This window comes from Ictidomys tridecemlineatus, chromosome 2 (assembly GCF_052094955.1).
Source record: "Ictidomys tridecemlineatus isolate mIctTri1 chromosome 2, mIctTri1.hap1, whole genome shotgun sequence".
Lineage (NCBI taxonomy): Eukaryota > Metazoa > Chordata > Mammalia > Rodentia > Sciuridae > Ictidomys > Ictidomys tridecemlineatus.
In genome coordinates, this window is record NC_135478.1 from 224,696,485 (window position 1) to 224,718,035 (window position 21,551).

At 41.4% G+C, this 21,551-nt stretch overlaps 1 protein-coding gene across 1 annotated transcript; it reads left to right on the top strand.

Moving 5' to 3' along the window:
- Positions 1–4,549: 4,549 nt before the first annotated feature.
- Positions 4,550–21,517, top strand: Znf212 (zinc finger protein 212). The gene is made up of 5 exons (XM_078040764.1): positions 4,550–4,708; positions 16,799–17,188; positions 17,313–17,439; positions 18,456–18,545; positions 19,460–21,517. The coding sequence occupies exons 1-5, from the start codon at positions 4,685–4,687 to the stop codon at positions 20,320–20,322; spliced, it is 1,494 nt and encodes a 497-aa protein (XP_077896890.1). The 5' UTR covers positions 4,550–4,684; the 3' UTR covers positions 20,323–21,517.
- Positions 21,518–21,551: the final 34 nt, after the last annotated feature.

Genomic DNA, 21,551 nt, shown 5'->3' on the forward strand with positions numbered 1-21,551 from the left:
ATACACATTGATCTCCTATAAAGTCCATCATGAGAAAGCTGGGCTCTTTCTGTAGAAAAGTCTTTCAGAGCTAGAGAGAGGCAAAAAGTCTCTGGGTTCCTGGAAGCCAAATGCCCTCAGCTGTATCATGCATCACCCATACCCCAGCATGGGCTCCAGGGAAAGTTTCATAGTAAGCTCTGCCTCCAGAATTGATCAGAGATGGTGACTCAGGACATTGGCTTTTGAAATTTGTTCAGTTATCTTTTCAGTGTTTGCACATTAGTCAGGATCAGCACTATTGGGGTACACATGAAAAGGAAGCTGGCAACCCCAGGCAGTAGCATTTGCTTGACAATGGGTCATAAGAATGGGTCAACATGAGAGGCAGGAGCTCATGATGCTCTAGGAGTCGGGCAGATCTTCATAGAGAAGTCTGGGTTTAAAGCATGAGATGGATGGGGCAAAGGAAAAGGAGGGAGGAGGCACATGGCTGAGGACAAAGCAAGGGGAGCAACAGCACTGGGGATTATGATGCAGGAGACTAGTGTGGTCAGAGCCAAAGGTGTGAAGTTGCAGGGGACAGAATCAGATGGTGAGGCACAAGCAGGCAAGGAGGTCCTTCAACTCCTAGATTGTCCTATAGGCTGCCAGTGAGCCCAGGGTCCACTGTGCTGCAGTCCCATGGAACTCCTTAGAAGCAGAGCACACACAACAGTCCACAGAGAATGCAATGGAAGACCTAAGAAGGCAGGTGTAAGCTAGATGACACTGAAAATGAAAACCACAGGTGACCAAAGTTATTTTCTTTTTTAAAGATTGATAGATTTATTGGTGAACCAGAAATAATAAGTTTTTTAAAAAGAAGTTTAACATAACAAAAGTGATTTTAAAAAAGCTCTCCTTTTTGCTTTCAACTTTATTAAAGGTCACAAAATTATATTTAAATTTATATTTTTTTTAAAGAGAGAGTGAGAGAGGAGAGAGAGAGAGAGAGAATTTTTTTTAATATTTATTTTTCAGTTCTTGGCGGACACAACATCTTTGTTGGTATGTGGTGCTGAGGATCGAACCCGGGCCGCACGCATGCCAGGCGAGCGCGCTACCGCTTGAGCCACATCCCCAGCCCTTTAAATTTATATTTAAATTAATGTTACAAAATACAATACATTGTAAAATTATGTATAACAATAATACCCCCCCAAAAAAAGGAAAGCAAAGGGGAAGAGACAGTATAGGACTAATATTTCTTTTTTTCTTTCTTCGGTACCAGGGATTGAACCCAGCAGGGTTTTATCACTGAGCCACATCCACATCCCCAGACTTTTTAGTTTTCATTTTGAGATAGGGCCTCACTAAGTTGCTGAGGCTGGCTTTGAACTTCGATCCTCCTGCCTCAGTCTCCTGAACCTCAGGGATTACAGGTGTGCGCCTGGCTAGGACTAATGTTCTCTTTCTATCATTGGAGTTAAGTTGGTACAAATTTGAAGCTGTTTTTCATAAGAGATAGGAAACTCCTAGGCAACCATTAAAGAAATTACTAAAAAAAAAAAAAGTAAAAAATTATTGAAGACATTTAAATGCTATGAAAGAAATAAAATTATCTTATAATCAAGGATTCAGGCCCCATAACTAGTTGTCTGAGATCTGGTCTCTGGGTATTGAATACTGTCAACATGAAAGGGGGAAAAGTAGGAAACTTCACACCAGGGCCCAGAACTAACAAGGCTATGCCTGTGAATTACCATATTGGTCCATCAATTGTTGTAACTATAAAAACAGGCAGCTGAGCAAACTATCAGCCAAGGGCAGGTCTATTCTCTTGGTTCTATGTTAACCCACATGACATTTATGTGCAGTGGACTTTATAATTTGAAAGTCACAGAAGCGATCTCATCTCAGCCTAGCACAGTAAATGACCCAAATTAGACTTAGTCTCTGCTCTTAAAACACCTGGAACCATTCTCACTCCCAGGACTTGCTCAGAGTTTGCCACCTGCTTCCATATTTTATCTCTCTGCTGGTTCTCTAAAGAGCAGCTCTCCTCCCTGTTCTGAGCCCTCTCACCCTTTCTCCCAGGATATGCAGGGAAATCCCCAAATCCTAATTCTTTACCCAGAGCAATTTGGTTTTAACTTTTCACCTTCTGCCTTCCAAGCCATGCCTTTGTGACTCTTCTTCCATAAATAAAATGACCTATAAAACTCTGGGCAAATGAAATACTATTCTTTCCCTGAGAGGAATTCTGTACCAGTTTTTAGCCAAATAATTAATGAAGTTTTGAAGATATTTTTCATTAATACATTTAACATTCAAAATGTGAAAAAGAGAGAGAGAGAGAGAGGCAATAAGAAATCTGGGAGGTGTGGTGGCTGCACTTGTGGTCCCAGCTATTTGGGAGGCTGAGGCAGGAGGATCACTTGAGTCCAGAAGTTCCAGACCAGCCTGGGTAACATAGTAAGACAGTCCAAAAAAAAAGGAGAATGACATGACTCTGAGAAAAAGAGTCAGATGCAGAGATGCCAAGTTTTCATTTGGCCTTTCGTTTCCAACTGGAAATTTGCAGCCCCAAGAGTCACTGTTTTTAGCCAGAGCAGCCTCTAAGTCTTTGTTATATGATCATGAGCACTCCTTGAACTCTTACTCCATGACAGGTGCTATTTTAATGCCTTGAATTCATTCATTTAACTCATTTAACTTCCTTACAGGAAGTCTGTGAACTAAACAGTATTATTATTCCCCAAGAATAAGGAGGAAATGACAGTACCAAGAGTTAAAGATTTGCACAAGGTCCACCTCCAGTAAGTGGCAGTGCTGGGCCAGGACTGGTGTCATTCTCCAGTCACATTTCCTAAATCATTGCCCTACACCATTTCCCAAAGGCCAGGCACCTACAGACCAGTACCTGGTGTTGTCTCCCTCCTCCATGGAAGGCTGGAAATTCAATCTAAACTCTTTTCCAGAATCCCAGGCTCAGCATCAGAATTCTGAATCAAGCTGACTCTCTAGAGATTGATGGACAAACTAGACTATCAGTTTAACCATTTCCAGGGGTGGACTGTTCATTCCCGTCAGTCTAATGCGTGTGTCTCCCAGCAGCTACGTGGAAACCTGACTCATCAGTCAGCAGCCTGGTGAGCATAGAAATGGAATGAGGGGTGAGTTCTATGAACAATGCCCTATGTCCTGATATGTCTGTCTCCACAATCATGATACATGTCTTTCTGAGTCTGACAGCAAGTGTTTATTGGTCTGAGAGAGGGCAGAATTTATTGTTAATTAGTCTCTTCAGGCTGGTCCATTCTTCCTTAAGATTTGGTAATGATTCAGTCAAGCTCCTGTCAATCTGTTTGCCCTGAAAATCATATCTTTTTTTTTTTTTCTCTCTCTCTCTTTCTACCACGGGTGAAACTCAGGGGCACTTGACCACTGAGCCACATTCCCAGCCCTATTTTGTATTTTATTTATGAGACAGGGTCTCACTGAATTGCCTAGCACTTCTCCTGTTGCTGAGGCTGGCTCTGAACTCACAATCCTCCTGCCTCAGCCTCCTGAGCCCCTGGGATTTCAGGTGTGCGCCACCTTCTTTGAGATGGCTTTTTATATCCTTACTCTCTGATTCACTACTTAATCATTCAAAAGCATTTGGGAGCACTTCAGAGAAAAAAGAGTAGACAATACTGTGAAAAGACATTTTAGTGGAAGAGACAGAGAAGTAAATGAAAGAAAAAAAAAAAGAGGTTATTTCCAGCAGGGTGAAGACGATGAGTTTGGGGATGGAGGAGAGAGTTGGGCTATAGTCAGAGTAGGTAGGGCAGACCTCTTTGAGGAAGTGGAATCTGACCTCAGCCCTTCCTGTGAAGGAGACAGTCTAGGGTAACAAATTTTCTGTTGATTTTAAAAGTTTATATCTCAGGGGAAGCGCTTCATGCCTGTCATTAGACGTTCATTTCACTCTCATTCACATATCTAGAGAGGCAAAATGGTATAAATTAGGTAAGTATGGTTGCAGGAGTGTTGCTGGTATATGGTGATGTGGTAACCTGGCCATGCTTTCTTAGCCCAAACTCCGAACACACCTTCTAATACACATGCAGCTCAAGGACTGGATTAATTATTTGAATCAAGTCTATCTTGGATTTTCCAAGGCATGTGACACCACACTTAGTGGACCACAGTGGGTTGACTGGGTCCTTGACTCCACACTGTTGATATGAAAATGCGATTCTATTATCTAAAAAGCCAGGTAATAAGTGCACTACTAGTATAAGGGCACTTGCCAGTTGGGGCCAATCTCCTTTCCCCGAGTAGGTTACATGTTCTTCTCTAGGAGCAAAGTCCGAGTTTCATGCATTTTTCAATCCCGCAAAGCATTTAGTAAAGTGCTGGCACCCAAAAGACACACAAAGGCCCGCGGGTCCTCCCTCAATTCACAACGTGCTCTGGACTTCAAGGTTGGAGCTGGCTCGCCACGCCGCGCTGGCCTGGGTTCCAGCCTGCCGTTCGTCCTCCGGCCGCACGGGGGCGCGATGGAAACCCGCGCGTGGGCCGGGCGACTGAGCCCCATCTTGGCGGGCAGGGCCGGCTCCCAGAGTGCACCTCGCGTCAACACGGCGGCAGCTTCCGGGAGCGTCCGGGCGCGGGCGGACTGGCGCGCAGCCCGACGGCTCTCAGGCGGTCCGGCTGTTGAGCGGCGACTGGAGCCATGGCGGAGGCGGCGCCTGCTCGGGTGAGAGGCTCCCCTGAGACCTTCAGGCCGTTCGGGCGGCGGAGCCCGTCGGGGCGGGGTCGGCGTCGCGCGCTGCGGCGGGCGGGCGCCCCTCCCTCACCGGCCCGCGGCCCCAGGCACCCGCTCCCTCCGCGTCCGTCCTGCGCCTCGGCGCCGGCGCCCAGAAATTCCGCGAGGCTCGTTTCACGTTCTTGGGATTGTCCCAGTGGCCACACGTTTCTGCTTCTTGCCCGGCCTGGGAACCCACGGTCCCGTCGCCACCGGCGAGCTCGCCCGGTGCTCCGGGGACCCCACACTCGTTACCTGCCACCGCGCCGTCTGGCCTGACGCGCTGCCGGTTTCTCTGTCACACTCCTACAACTTTCTGTGCTGGGGTGCAGCCACGAGTGAGAGCCAGGCGGGGTCGCCTGTGCTTGGGGACAGGTGTCACTTACCGTAGTTGCTGGGTTTTGTTTGTGAAGGTGTCAGAGTTCTTTCCTCCCCTTCTGCCTCCCGAAGCCACCCCTTTTCAAGGAATGTCAAGACACTGGCGCTCGTTAGGAGTACCTGGGTATGGAGACGGGAAACGAGGTCAGTCCTACCCGAGCTCTCAAGCCACCCAGTTTAGGTGATTTTAGGCAACTGTGTCCACCCTCTGGGTCTCCGTTGAACTCTGAGTTGCAAGTGTTGCGTTAGTTGCTAGATGATTTCTAGGGTTCCTTCTAGGGCTGACACTCCTCATTTCTGTTCTGGAGTGATGGTTAACTTAAAAATACCGGGGAGGCTTTCCTATGGGGAAGGCAGGTATAACTGAATTGGGTTTTAATGCAGCCGTTTTGGGTCCACAAACCTTTTCAGAATCAAGTGAGATCTTCAGTGAGCATGAAGGGCTAAGAAGATCCTGTGGTGAAAACGTTACCTTGAGCAGGGTGCACTAGATTCGATTCTTGCAGGAAGTGGAGAAGGGAGGAGTTGGAAGACTTGGGGCAGGAGAACCCTGCTAGAATGCTTGCTCCCTACTGCTCGTTCCAGGATTGCTTACACGTCACCAACAGACTTTGTGGCGAGGAAGCCTTAAAGATCACCAAAATCCCAAATCTCGCTTCAGATAACTTAGGGATTTGTCACTGTAGGACAGATTTGTTCTTCGGCATGTTTCTGTTCTTAGACTTTCTCTCTTAAGATAAAGTATCTCTAGTCCAAGTCCTTGCCTTGATGAAAACAATTAATAAATGCTGAGAAAAACACCTATATAAATACATTTGAAATGTATAGTAAAGAATATTTGCATAAAGTAAGTGAAAGAGGGAACATTTTAAAGAGGTAAGCAGAGTTCTGAGGCCAACTTTGAGGGTATTTTCTGAACATTCATTTTTGGTATTTTATGACCTCAAGGGACCTAGAAAATAGAAGACAAAACTCAGAGCTTAAGATAGAGAAGCCTCCCGTTACAACCCCCTAAAGCTGAGAATTCAAAGGGCAATATTCTAAGGCTGAATTAATTAAATGTAAGCTCTTTCCCCTAGGTGATTGCAAAAAATTTAAAAAGGCATTAAACCTTGACATTGTGAGATGGGTCTGAGATTTCCCTTGAGATTTTTTTTTTTTTTTTTTTTTTTTTTTAGAGAGAGAGAATTTTAATATTTATTTTTCAATTATTGGTGAACACAACATCCTTGTTTGTATGTGGTGCTGAGGATGGAACCTGGGCCACACGCGCATGCCAGGCGAGCAGGCTACAGCCTGAGCCACATCCCCAGCCCCTCCCTTGAGAATTTATGAGCTTGTTGCTTGAATTCATACTCTGAATAGAATAGTTCAAGAAATCCTAAGCCAAGCATTTAAAGAATTCCTAGTTGTTTGTCAAAAACAAACACAAATTTTTAAAAAATATTTAATTTTTAGTTGTAGTTGGGCACAATGCCTTTATTTTATTAACTTATTTTTATGTGGTGCTGAGGATCAAACCCAGGGCCTTGCACCTGGTAGTCAAGCACTCTACCACTGAGCCACAACCCCAGCCCACAAACAAATCTCTTCTGAAGGAATCTACATTTAACTTAGACTTCAACTAATTTTTTTTTTAATGTTTTTAGTTGTAGATGGAAACAATACCTTTATTTTATTCATTTATTTTTATGTGGTGCTGAAAATTGAACCCAGTGTTTCACACGTGCTAGGCAAGCACTGTACCACTGAGCTACAACTGCAGCTTGACTTCAACTAATTCCAATGGATAAAGTTCTAAGAAGTACGAGTTTATGATTTTAAAAAATTACCAAACAAACAAGGAAAAGAAAAGCCAGTAAAAATAATGGTCAACAAATTAAATCCTCAAAGATTTCACACATTAGTGGTATTAGGAATATGAAATAACTGTGCTTAATATATTTAAAGATAAAAGAAAGAATGGGAAATATGAATAAGGGTCAAGAGAGAAAGCAACCCAGTTTGAAAAAGTAAAATAGAATTTATTTTTTAAAATATTTTTAGTTGTAGATGGATATAATTATGTTTTTATGTAGTGCTTAGGATCAAACCTAGTGCATCACATGTGCTAGGCAAGCACCCTACCACTGAGCTACAACTATAGTTCTAAAATAGAAGTTCTAAAAATAAAAAATATAATTAAAATTTTAAAGTCAGTGGAAAGCTATACTTATTTGCATATTAGACACACTGATAATCAACTGGTGGAACTGAAGAAATTATCCAGAAGACAATGCAGAGTAAGTAAAAAAAAGAGAAGGGAAATGTGAGAAGATAAGAGATAAGAAAAATGGAAAATTGGGGCTGGAGTTGTGGCTCAGCGGTAAAGGGCTTGTCTCGCACCTGCGGGACCCTGGGTTCAATCCTCAGCACCACGTTAAAAAACTAAATGAGTGAAATAAAGGTATCGTGAATAAATATTTTTTAAAAAATGGAACAAGAAAATCTAACACTCATCTAACTGGAACTAGAAGGAAAACACTTGAATGCACACACTTGCTGTCACTTGGACTTTCTCTCCGTGTACTAGAGGCCATATATGATGAGTTGCTAATGTCTGATGATATTGTAGGATTGACAATTGCCAGTACATGGAAATAATGATATATCATCAATCAGGATAGATATAAAAGAAATCTCTGGGGCTGGAGTTGTGGCTCAGCGGTGCGGGGCTCGCCTAGCACATGCAAGTTGGTGGATTCCATCCTCGGCACCACATAAAAAAATAGATAAATAAAACGAATGTACTAGAACTTAAAAAAAAAATGAAGGAAAAAAGAAATCTAGGCTCAGTGGGGACAACTTTTCAACAGCAATGATGGAAGTCTGATAACAGTAAAATGATATTGTCAGGATGAAAGAAAAATAATCATGTTTTGAGAATTTTATACTCAACAAAAATATCTTTCAAAAACAATGGTAAAATATTTTCAGATAAATTGAAATTTAACTATTTGCTAGCAATACACTTTCATTAAAGAACATTCTAAAGAATATACTTTAGGTAAAAGGAAAATTTTCCCAAATGGAAACTCTGAAAATGGAAAATACTGTGATGATCTGTGAAAAAAGTAAATCTAAATAAATATTGGCTGAATAAAACTAATAATTTCTTATAGAATTAAAGGGAATTTCAGCACATTACAGCATTGATATAGAGATGATCACAATTCAAGTATTTAAAGATCTTTGTAAGTATGCTTCCTATAATTTCAAGGCCAATTGCTAAAATACTAGAAATTGAATAATTTAGAAGTGGGGCTAATAGAATAAGAAAAAAAATTATATTAGAGAAAAAGGCAGAGATTGTTAGGATGAGGGGAAACAAATCCAAGTATTATTTATTTATTTTTATAATATGTTATGCTTACATTTTTTATACCTTTATTTATGTGGTGCTGAGGATTGAACCCAGGGCCTTGCATGTGCTAGGTGAGTGCTCTACTGCTGAGCCTTAGTGCCAGCCCCTCAAGTATGATTTATAAGAGATACAACTAAAAGATAAGTCTAAAGAAATGCTAAATATAAAAGGATGTGAAGACAATGTACCAGGCCAAAACCAATGAAAAGAAAGTTGGCTTAAGTATATATAAATATTGCTAAAGAAGGCTACTACTACTTTTATAATGGTAAAAGACTGAATTACCCATATGGAAGTCAGGATTTGTGCTGTACACATAAATGAATTTTAATTGAATTTAAGTATTTAAAAGATAAAGGCAAAACTATAAAAAGTTTAGAAAATGATATTATGGAATTTAAGTTTATTTTTAACTTCCGACACAAAAGTTGAAACCATAAAAGGACACAAATAAAATATAACTATATTAAAGTTAAGATAATAAAAAGTAAGCTGGATATGGTGGTATATGCTTGAATTCCCAGTGATTTGGGAGGTTGAGGCAGAAGATAGCAGGTTCAAGGCCAGCCTCAGTAACTTGGTAAAATCCTGTCTTGTAATCAAAAATAAAAAGAACTGTGGTTGTAGCTCAGTGGTAAAGGGTCCCTGAATTCAATCCCCAGTACCCACCCCCCCACAAAAGTAAAAACCCATTATGCACAAATAAGAATATTTGTAACTTATCTATGCTGGAGATTAGTTTCCAGAATTAATTCAGAAATTTTGAGACAGGAAAAGTCAACCCAAAATAAAAGGATAAAATACTTAAGCAGATATCTCACTGAAGGGGAAATTTTGAATGGCCAATACATATAAAGATGTAACATTTGACATTATCTGTGTAATTTCAGGATGCATACATACTCTATGATGGAAAAATCCCTTTCCTAGAACTGTACCCTAAGGAAACACTTGCCCAGGTGTGTCTCCTAGGACTTAGGACCCATGTATAGTCCTGTTCATCATAGCAGTGTTTGTAATGACAAAAAGATAGAAACATTAGTAGTGGAATGGAAAAATAAACAGTATTATACAATGAATATGATACAGCAGTGAACTTCAATCATAACCACATGCAACAATAAAATATTCCCAGGAGTTGTGGGAGAATGATTCAATTCATGTAAAGTCCTAAAACATACAAAACTCACGAATGTTTTCTTGGAAACAAATATAAATATGTGGAAAAAGGCAATTAATAGTAAAAAAAAAAAATCAAGGATAGTAGTTAGAGAATAACACAAAAGACATTAAAGGAAATTGTGTGTGTGATTGTGTGTAACTGAGTAGTGAAACCATGAGTATTTGTTGTCACTACTTTCTGAGTGTGTGTGTGTAAGTGGTACTGGGGATTGAATGCAGGAGTACTCTACCATTGAGCTACATCCTCAGTCCCTTGGGTTTTGTTTTTTCCTCCACATTTTTAAAATTGTTGCATTATAGTTGTATATAATAGTGGAATTTGTTCTTACTTATTAGTAGTATATGTATACAATATAACAAGGTAATTTGGCCAGTGTTCCCCCCCCCCCAGCACTTCCCCCCACTCCCTTTCCATCTCCTACCCTTTGGTTTCTTTCCTCTGTTGATCTCTTTGATTTTCATGAGATCTGCCCCCATCTTTTTTTTCCTTACCCCTTTGTTCCTTTCCGCTTCTGATCTCCCCTTGCTTTTCATTTGATCACCCCCTACAACTTTTTTTTCTTTTCCTTTTTACTCTTTAGCTTCCATATATGAGAGACCCTTGACCTGCATTTGGCTTATTACACTTAACATAATGGTCTCAAATTCTATCCATTTTCCTGCAAATGACAATTTAATCTTTCTTTATGGCTGAATAAACTCAATTTTGTATATATACATATATACCACATTTTATTTATCCATTCATCTGTTGATAGATACTTAGGCTAGTGGGGCTGGGGTTGTAGCTCAGTGGTAGAGTGCTCAACTAGCCCACATGAGGCACTGGGTTAAAACCTCAGCACCACATAAAGATACAAATAAAGATATTATGTCCAACAACAACTAAAAAATAAATATTAAAAAAAGATACTTAGGTTGATTCCATAGTTTGGCTATTGTGAATTGTGCTGTTATAAACATGGGTACACATATGTCACTGTAGTAAGATGAGTAATTCTTTAGGATAAATACTGAGGAATGGTATAGCTGGGTCATGGTATTTCTATTTCTAGTCTTTTGAGGAAACTCCTTACTGATTTCTATGGTGATTGTATCAATTTACAATCCTTTTTCTTCACATCCTCTCCAGCATTTATTATTATTTGTATTCTTTTGTGTGAGGGGTAGAGGGGGCGTTTCGAGACAGGGTCTCACTGAGTTGCTTAGTGCCTCAATTTTGCTTATGCTGACTTTGAACTTGTGATCCTCCTGCCTCAGCTTCCCGAGCCACTGTGATTAAAGGGATTCGACATGGCACCTGGCCCTTGTTTGTATTCTTTTTTTTTTTTTTTAAGTATTTATTTTTTAATTGTAGATGGACAGCATGCCTTTATTTCACTTACTTATTTTTATGTGGTGCTGAGAATCGAACCCAGTACCTCACGTATGCAAGGTGAGCGCGCTACCATTTGAGCCACATCCCCAGCCCCCCTTGTTTATATTCTTCATGACTGCCATTCTATCTGGTATGAAATAAATTATCAGTGTAGTTTTGATTTGCATTTCCCTAATTTCTAATGATGTTAAACAGTTTTTTCATATATTCATGGGTCACTTGTGTTTATTTTGAGAAGTGTCTATTTAAGTCATTTACCCATGTATTAATTGGGCTAGTTGTTTATTTGCTGTTAAGTTTTTTTGAGTTTGTTGTATGCTTTAGATATTAGTCCTCTGTCAGAAGAGTAGCTAGCAAAGATTCTTTCACATTCTGCAAGTTCTCTCTTCACATTCTTATTTATTTCCTTTGCTGTGCAGAAACTTTTTAATTTGATGCCATCCCATTCATTTTGGCATTATTTCCTGAGCTTTAGGGGGTCTATTGAGAATACCTATATGCTGGAGTGTTGATCCCATGTTTTCTTGTAGGAGTTGCATAGTTTCTGGTCTGATTCCAAGATTTTTGATCCGTTTTTGAGTTGATTTTTGTTCAGGGTGAAAGATAGGAATCTAGTTTCATTCTTTTACATATGGATAACCAACTTTCCCAGCACCATTTGTTAAACAGGATGTCTTTTCTCCAGTTATGTTTTTGGTACCTTTGTCAAGGATAAGGTGACTGCAGATATGTGGATTCGTCTCTGTCTCTTCTACTCTGTACCATTGATCTGTGAGTCTGGTTTTATGCCAGTAGCATGTAGTTTTTGTTACTATAACTCTGTGGTGTAATTTGAAATCAGATATCGTTATGCCTTCTGCCTTGCTTTTGTGGCTTAGAATTGCTTTGGCTATTCTGGGTCTCTTAATCTTCCAAATTAATTTTAAGACTGTTTTATTAGTTCTGTGAAGAATATCATTAGTACTTTTATATGGATTGTGTTGAATCTATTTATTGCTTTTGATAACATTGCCATTTTAACAATATTAATTTTGTCTGTCGACAAGCATGCCCAACTCTCTGTTTTAATTTTATTATGCGACAGGGTCTTATTAAGTTGCAGAGGCTGGCCTGGAACTTCTGATCCTCCTCCCTAGTCTCCCAGGTCACTGGGATTATAGTTGTGTGCCACTGCACCTGGCTGTTGTCACTATTTTATACATTTTATGTGTTCAATTTTAAACTATTTGATATTAAAAGGTAATAGTATCTCTTAGTTGGGAAAATTGTAGATACCATCTAGTTCAACCGAAGTATCACTTTAGAATGTTATTTGCTTTGCATTAACTCAAGCTAACTGTTGTTTTCTTAACAGTTGGGACTCTATCTTGTACTTAATGGTAACGTGTTGGACCATAACAACATGTCAGTTGTTTGACTCATGATCTGACAATATGTTATTCAAAGGCAGGATTGTGCCAGAAACTTCAGAAGCATGGTCAGCATAGTGTACTTTTGTATTTTCATTGTCTTCAGAAATACTCTTACATAATTGAATTTAAGAAAAAAATTACAAAAGAATACATGCTTATTAAAAAGTCGAATGAGTTAGGCATGGTGGTGCACCCCTGTAGTCTCAGCAGCTCAGGAGGCTGTGGGAGGAGGATCTTGCCTTAGCAAAAACAAGGCACTAAGCAACTCAGTGAGATCCTGTCTCTAAATAAAATACAAAAAAGGTAGACATGTGGCTCAGTGGGGAAGCATCCCTGGCTTCAATCCCTGGTATCAAAAAAAAAAAAAAAAAAAAACAAATGAGCAATAACTTTTTTAATGAAAGAATAAAATCCATTTCTCTCAACCTCATGAAGATGCAACCCTGTTTGTTAACTGCATGTTGAATATCTTTTCAAATCTTTCTGTGTGATGAAACAAGCTTACATAAATGTTTTCTATAGGAAAATGAGATGATAATACATATATTTTCCTAAAATTTGGACTTTTAACCTTATCAATATGTTTTCTTTGTTGTTGTTGGCACCAGGGATTGAACTCAAGGGTGCTTAACCACTAACCTATATCCCCAGCCCTTTTTTATTTTTTATTTTGAGACAGGGTCTTTTGCTAATTCCCAAGCTGCTAGGATTACAGGTGTGCACTACCACGCCCAGCCCTCGCTGTGTGTTTTCTAAACCATACATGCACGTCTAACTCATTTCTTTAATGGTTATGTAAAACCATCTTGGGTTGTGCCATAATTTATTTTACCATTCCCTTATTAACAAACATCTAAGTTATTTCCAGGTTTTGACTGTTCCAAAGTATCTTAACCAATAATTAGTTATCTTCATGGGTATGTCATCAAGTACTGCTTATTTTTGTAAGCTATGTTCCCTAAGTGGGATTGCCAGGTTTTTTGTTTTTTGGTTTTTTTTTTGGTACTGGGAATTGAACTTGGTGGCATTCAACCACTGAGTCACATCCTCATCCCTATTTTGTATTTTTATTTTAGAGACATGGTCTCATTGAGTTGCTTAGTGCCTCACTGTGTGTCTGAGGCTGGCTTTGAACTCGCAATCGTCCTGCCTCAGCCTCTCGAGCTGCTGAGATTAAATGTGGTCCTGGCAAGGATTTTTAAAGATTTTCCTGAGGTCTCCTTCACGAGGTGGTTTGTAGTATTTTCCATGACTTCCAGGAGGGTCATGGAAGTTTAAGTTGATTGTATCATCATCAGCTCTAAATGTTATATTCTTTTTCCATGTTTGTCATCTGATGGGTGAAAAATGGTTGCATTTGATTGTCTTCACATTAACTGCTAAAGCTATTGTCTTGTCATTTAATTGATTGCCTACATTTCTACTTTCATAAATGCTTTATAGTCTGCAGTTTTATTTTTGGATGCTTTGATCTCTCATATTCTCTTCACAATATTTTCTCTGTTTTTAGATTTTGTTTTTGTTTACTTTTATGACAGCTAACATTTTCTTCTACATGGACATTTTAAATCCTGTTTATTGAGATACAGTAAAATTCACTCTGTGCATATATACTTCAATGGGTTTTGATAAATGTTTAGATATCAGATTACTAAAATATAAAATATTTCTATCATCCCAGAAATTTCCCTCATATTGCTTATAATCAATCTCCTCCCACTCCTGGCCCCTGACAACCACTGATCTTTCTGTCCCAATAGTTTTGCCTTTTCCTAAATGGCATCTAAATGGAATACAGTATAGAGCCTTTTGTGTCTTGGTTCTTGGACTTTGCATGTAGTAATATTAGGTCAGTAGTTTGTTCTCTTCAATTGCTGAGGACTAGTCTACTGTGTGGCATGTTAATTTCCTAGGGCTGTGATAACAAAGTCATGAATCACAGACTGGCTTACACAACAGAAGTGTGTGATCTCCGTTCTGGAGGCTACACTTCTGAAACCAAAGTGTCTTAGGACTGATTCTTTATGAGGTCTATACCCCTCTCCTAGTTTCTGGTGACCCCAGACATCTCTTCCAGGTCATCCTCCTGTGTGTATTTTCATATCATTGTCCATCTCTGTGTCTCTGTCCAGATTTCCCCTGATTTATAAGGACACTGGTCCTTTGGATAAGTCCCATCATAATGATATAATCATAACTTGATTACCTCCAGAAAGACCCTTTTATCAAACAAGGTCAAATTCTGATGTTCAGGTTACAGCATCTTTTTAATTTTTTAAAAATTATTTTTAGTTGTAGATGGACACAATACTTTTATTTTATGTGGTGCTGAGGAATGAACTCAGTACCTCCCACATGGGAAGCAAGCATTCCACCATAGAGCTCCAACCCCAGCTCTCCAGCTTTTTTTTGACCAGACAGTTCAACCCATAACATGGATGGGTGGACCACAGTTTGTTTATCCATGGGTCAGGTGATGGACATTTGAATTTTTCAGTTATGCTAGATAATTCAAAATGGAAGAAAAGAAGAAACTCTGAGAGAGAGAACTTCAATACTCATTTTCTGGTTTTCGGCGGACACAACATGACCACTTGTATGTGGTGCTGAGGATCGAACCCAGGCCGCATGCATGCCAAGTGAGCGCTCTACCGCCTGAGCCATATCCCCAGCCCCAGAAGAAACTCTTTATTATTATGCGGAAGAGGAAGGGTTCATTCTTCTTCTTAGACCCTGACCTATCACCCTGTCTGGAAGAAGTGCTTAGCAAGCACTAAGCACTTAGTGGCCCCTGGGAGGAAAGATGAGCCTCCAAAAAGCCAGTGACACAGAGACTTACAAAAGCAAAACAAATGTGATGAGGTTAATTTTTCCAACTTAATGTTTGGTTTCACATGAATTTATAATTTATATTGAATTAAGTCTTTTTAGGGGAATTTGTAAGCGTTTGTTGTGTTCTATGATGAATAGCTAAAATAAGTCTTTTTTTTTTTTAAAGAGAGAGAGAGAGAATTTTAATATTTATTTTTTAATTATCGGCAGTCACAACATCTTTGTTTGTATGTGGTGCTGAAGATCAAACCCGGGCCACACGCATGCCAGGCGAGCGCGCTACTGCTTGAGCCACATCCCCAGCCCCTAAAATAGGTCTTGATCAAACTTAAATGTTCAGTTCTATGCCAGTGAGTTTCATTTTGTCCACAATTTGAGGCCAGACTGTGACCCCTTCCCCCAGCAGTTCTTTCAGAGATTTCCTCTTGGTCTCATTTCCCCCAAAATGGGTTAGATAAGCAGCCTTAAATAAAGTGCCACATGAAAGAGGAGCAAACTTTGGGGGTTTAGGACTGAAATGAAAATGGAGTGGGACAGTGTGTGAGAAAGCAGCTTCGGAAAGATTTCCCTAGTGTTGGTTTTAGAAATTTTGAGCTTCAGTCAAAAAATGAGAATTATAAGACCATAAAAATGAGAATTATAAGGAAAATGTCAGCAGGCTTAGTCAAGTCATTTCAGCAAATGTTTTTTAAAGGATTTATTTGTGTTATTCACTATATCAACTATTAGGATAAATAAGGAATGAGTTAGGTCTTGCAGGTCCTGCTAAGGAATTTTCTCTTATCATGGGGAGCCATTGAAAGGTTTACAGCAGCAGTGACTTGATCAACTATTGATGTCAGGTAGGAATGTGGAGGCAAAGTGGATATAAATGACATCATTTATTATATAGTTCAAAACATAAAGTAGAAAGAAACTGTTTAAAAAATGAACTCCAGTACAGGAAAGTCTCATAAAATATGCTAAGTGTGAAATGCAGGCAGCAAAATATGTGCAATGAGATTTTGATTTCACTGAAAAAGAAAAGAAAAAAGCTCATATATATAATCTACATAAGTTCAGAAAGTTTACATAACTTTTCTACAGTATTCTCCAAAGTTATTACAATATACACATTTTCAATATCAGAATTAAAAAGTGCATACTTTTTAAAAAAAGCCAAATATGGGCCTTTAGTCCCAGCAGCTTCGGAGGCTGAGGTAGAAGGATAACAAATTTGAGGCCATCTTCAGCAACTTAGTGAGACAGTGTCTCAAAAAGGACTGGGAATGTAGCTCATTGGTAAAGTGCCCCTGTTTCGATCTTCAGTAACAAGATAAAGTAAGAGGGAAAGAAAAAGAAGAAGAAAGAAATTAGGTAGCTCTGAGTTCTTTTGTACTTTGGCATTGCTTTCTTTACTTGATATTCGGAATAGCATTGTCTGACTGACCCTGTATCTTTTTTGATTGATCCTTCAGCATAGACGAAAGCGGCGCTCTGCCCCTTTAACAACTTCAACACCTCCTTCACAAGCAACAGAAAAAAGCTCATATTTTGAGACCACAGAGATCTCACTCTGGACAGTGGTGGCTGCTATCCAGTCTGTGGAGAAGAAGATGGAGTCCCAGGCTGCCCGGCTACAGAGCCTGGAGGGACGCACTGGGACAGCAGAAAAGAAGTTGGCAGACTATGAGAAGACGGCCGTGGAGTTCGGCAACCAGCTGGAGGGCAAGTGGGCCGTGCTGGGGACCCTGCTGCAGGAGTACGGGCTGCTACAGCGGCGGCTGGAGAACGTGGAGAACCTGCTGCGCAACAGGAGCTCCTGGGTCCTGCGGCTGCCCCCTGGCAGCAAGGGGGAGGCCCCTAAGGTAGAACCACAGAGCACTAAGTTAGGCAAGAAGGGGAGCCCAGCTTCTTTTGGCTATGATTTTGAATTGTTGGCTTGGCCTTCATGACTCCAAGGTGCTCATTGAGTGTCGTTTTTGGTTTTAGGTGTCCAGGTCACTTGAGAATGATGGCGTCTGTTTCTCTGAGCAGGAGTGGGAGAACCTGGAGGACTGGCAGAAGGAGCTCTACAGGAACGTCATGGAGAGCAACTATGAAACACTGGTCTCTCTGAGTGAGTAGCAGTACTAGGATTCCAGTTTCCCCCTGGAATTCTCTCATACACCGTGGCCAGTGGCTTGTGCCTCTGACTACACCTGTGTCTCAGGTTGACTTGGGATCCCCTGTTGGCCTGTGTCAGGAAAAGTGGGAGTCTCTAGGTCCTCTCACTTACAAAACCTTAGGAAAAGTCTCAGAGGTATGCCTTCTAGTATTTCTTCTCTGCAGTTACACAGCCACTTCTTGAGAAGATTTTCTGATGCATGGTAGTATTTCTGGGGTTTCTCATGTTGCTTTTAATAGTTAAGACTATTTGATTAGAAGTCTTATATTACCTGGGATGAGGGATGCAGCACAAATTGACCAAACCCTTTTTCTTGGAGTTTGGCTGGAGTGCTAGTCAGTCATTGTGGTCTAAATGTGTATTTCATGTAGATTAGAAGTGCTGCTTAATGTATATAAATTTTAACTCACATACTCCCTATTACATAACTAATACATTTTGTTTGGTAAACAAACTCTTTAAAATGTAGGCCCACGGAGAAATGGATGACCAGTGTGGCTGGACCAGAGTGAGTGAAGAGGGAAGTAGCAATGGGCCTGAGAAGTGACCATGTGACCTTAGCTGGGTCATGTGCTTTCTTCAGAACTGTCTCCTTGTCTGTCACCTGGCAGTCCCTCAGCAAGGATGAAATTAGATGCCCTGAAAGGGGCTTTGGCAAGTCCTCAGCCATGCGTGTGGGGTGGTGGAGGTGCTGGGTGTACTGCAGGGGCTTTGCAGCCTGGTGCCTGAGACCGGCGGCCCTTATAGAGAAGCAGTAATGGCAGCAGCTAGCTGAATCAATGCTTAGCAATGGCCAGAATTGTCTAATTTTCCCAGAGCACTTGGGAGAGTGACAATAATAGTAGTCTTTGAGTCTTTTGAAGTTTTAATATTTGCTCCTTGCCAGTAGTAACTGTGTTCATCAGCAACTAACCATTGTGTGAGCTTTTACTCTCTTCTGGGCTCATACTGTGCCATTTCCAACCTAGAGGTCCTTGGCCAGCCAGAGGGAGAAGCAGACTTGGGTACAGAAATGCTGGGTGACTTGGAGGAGGAAGGCCCTGATGCTGCCCACCCTGGTGAGTGGCTCTAGAATATTTTCTCCTGTCCCTCTCTCCCTTGAAGTGGGTCTCTGCAGCTCATGGGGAGCTCTCCCACTGTTGAACTGCCAAAGGATGACTATCATTAACCTCATCTGGCATATGCTAGTTCCAGATACCTTTATGACTACCATTTTGCCAGTCATATGTCTGTCTACTCCTACCAGTCTGTGGATCCTTAAGACTACATACCACATTTCTTTCTTTTTTTTTTTTTTAATATTTTTTTAGTTGATATAGACAAGTATCTTTATTTATTTATTTTTATGTGGTGCTGAGGATTGAACCCAGGGCCTCATGTGTGCAAGGCAAGTGCTCTACCAATGAGCTACAATCCCAGCCCCCATACCACATTTCTTGATGCTCTACAGAATAGAGGATGTAATAAATCATCAGAACATGATGGAGAGAGGTGGGCCAGAGCATCAGGAGGCAAGGAAATGTAGGATGTTTGGGCACGGTGTTTGGGCAGAATATGCAGAAAAGAGAGAGCTGGACACACCTTTTAAGCTATAGCTCTAGTGTATTTTTCTTTAATTATTCAAATTTATTATTCCAACACTCTCCTAAATTAATATATTTGTTGAAGTGTATTTTGTCATTTTTCACAGGGATTAAATAGTTTGCAAACAAGTTTGGAGAGCTACCTTTTATAAAATTGTTTTTTTGAGAATAATGTATTCAGATTTCCAGTTACCTGTCTATACAGAAATATAGATTTAGTTTTTAATAATTCTTGGAACTTAGTTACATCTTTTTCCAGATTGTCCTAATTCATTTGTTCCCATGGGACTTTGATTTGAGCCCTTCTGAAATTCTCAGATTCTTGTTTGGCTCTGGAGAGGCCAAAGGTGCTAGAATATGATCTTTTTGTTGTTGTTCTTTCTTTGCAGTGGACGGGGCTGTGGTCAAGCAGGAGGTGCTGTACAAGCAGGAGGGCTCTGCGGGCCCCCCTGGCACGTTCTCAGGTGCTACTGAAGAGCAGGCTCTTCTCCGCTCAGAGCATTTTGAGCTCTGGGATGGCCAGGGTGGGTCTGTTCTTCTGGAGACAGGCCCTGGGGACTCTAATCTCGAGGATCCCATTGAGGGGAGTACAGACCCTACCAGTGGCAGAATTCTGGGCTGCTCCACAAAGCAGAAATCCCACAGGCAGGTCCAGCTGGGTCAGGAATGTGGGCAGAACCTGAAGCTAAAAAAGAACACTGCCAGTTCCTATGAATGTTCTGAGTGTGAGATCAGTTTCCGCTACAAGCAACAACTGGCCACACATCTGCAGAGCCACTCAGGGTGGGAGTCTTTCCCCACCACAGAGCCAGAGGAGAGCCTTAGGCCCAGGCCACGGCTGAAGCCACAGGCAAAGAAGGCAAAGCTGCATCAGTGTGAAGTGTGCCAGAGGAGCTTCAGCTGCAAGGTGAACCTCATCACCCATCAGCGCTGCCATCTTCAGGAGGGGCCTAGTGCTAGCCCACGTGTCCAGGAGAGGTTCTCACCCAACAGCCTGGTTGCCCTGCCTGGCCACATCCCTTGGAGGAAAAGCCGGAGTTCCCTCATCTGTGGGTACTGTGGTAAGAGCTTCAGCCACCCATCTGACCTAGTGCGGCACCAGCGCATCCACACGGGTGAGCGGCCCTACAGCTGCCCCGAGTGTGAGAAGAGCTTTGTCCAGAAGCAGCACCTCCTACAGCACCAGAAGATCCACCAGCGGGAGAGGGGTGGACTGACCCTGGACCCTGGAAGGCCCAATGGCCTTCTTTAAGGGTGCCAACCCCTCACCGTCCGGGGGCGGAGGGGGGTGGCATTATTCCCCCCCGGAAAAGACACTGTGCGCTATCAGGGACTAATTTCTTCCTGAGAGCCCTTGCTTCTGATTTGCCTTCCCTTGACCAAGTGCCAGACCGAACCCAAAGGCTGCCCTGAAAATCCTGTGGAAGAAGAGGAATCTAGGGCCCAGCCTCTCTTATCATCTTGACCCTGCCACTGAGAGTGCTGTCTCTTTGGCCTAGTCTAGTCTGGTTTTCCCATCCATCTGATACTTGGGGGCTGGGGTTGGCATGGTGACCCCACAGGGATTGGTGGTCAGTTCCAGGGCCAGTCCCAGCATTGCACGTCTTCCCATGGGCTATAGGCAAGCAGGTACAGGAGGAGTTTTGGGAAGAGTGACTCTCCATTTCCTCTTTTTTTTTTGTAGTCTCTTTGTTAATAACAGAGAAGAAATAATTTAAATGAACTGCTTATCCTGCTCTGAAGATCCTTTTTTGGAGTTAGATTCTAGTTGATTTAAAGATTCTAGTTAGATTCTAGTTTAAAAATTATATACAGCCCAACAGTTGGTTTTGTTTTTGTTTTTGTTTTAATTTCAGGAGTTGTAGAAGTTGTTCCTAACGTGGGGACTCCGCCTACCCTCTAAGAGGGGATAGTTTATGGGGCTGTTTTAGCCTGGCCACACTTAAGGCAGAGAACAAAGGGGACACAGTGCTGGGCTCCCTCTTGTGGGTGTGCTTGACCCTCTTAAATGGGGCTAATTGTCTCAGAAGGACCAAGAGGAAAATTAGCCTCTGAAGCCCCTGCCGGATTCCTGTGAAGGAGTGGCCAGTAGGGTTCTGGTCCTGGGAGTGCTGGTGTTTTACCATACCCCTCTCCCTCTGAGCCCCAACCCTGCTGTGTTTGTGCAGCCTCCCAGTGGAAGACTAGTCTGTTTCTCGAAGTGTTCAGCTTGTGCCAGTGGTTATTTAGTTTGTACCTATTACACCAGTCATTACTTGAGGTTGTTCAAGTTACACTTCTGTCCCAGAGATTGGCAGAAAGCACACAGATGCTTGTCTCAGGAGTGTTGACGGATGACCTGCCCCACTGTTGTTTACAGGGATGGCAGTGGGCTCCTGGGTCATATGTGAATGTTCCCTTGGATGGTTTACAGTTGCCTAGAATAAAAAAAATACAAAAAACACACACATCTGATATTTTTGTCCGTTTGTTGAAACACTT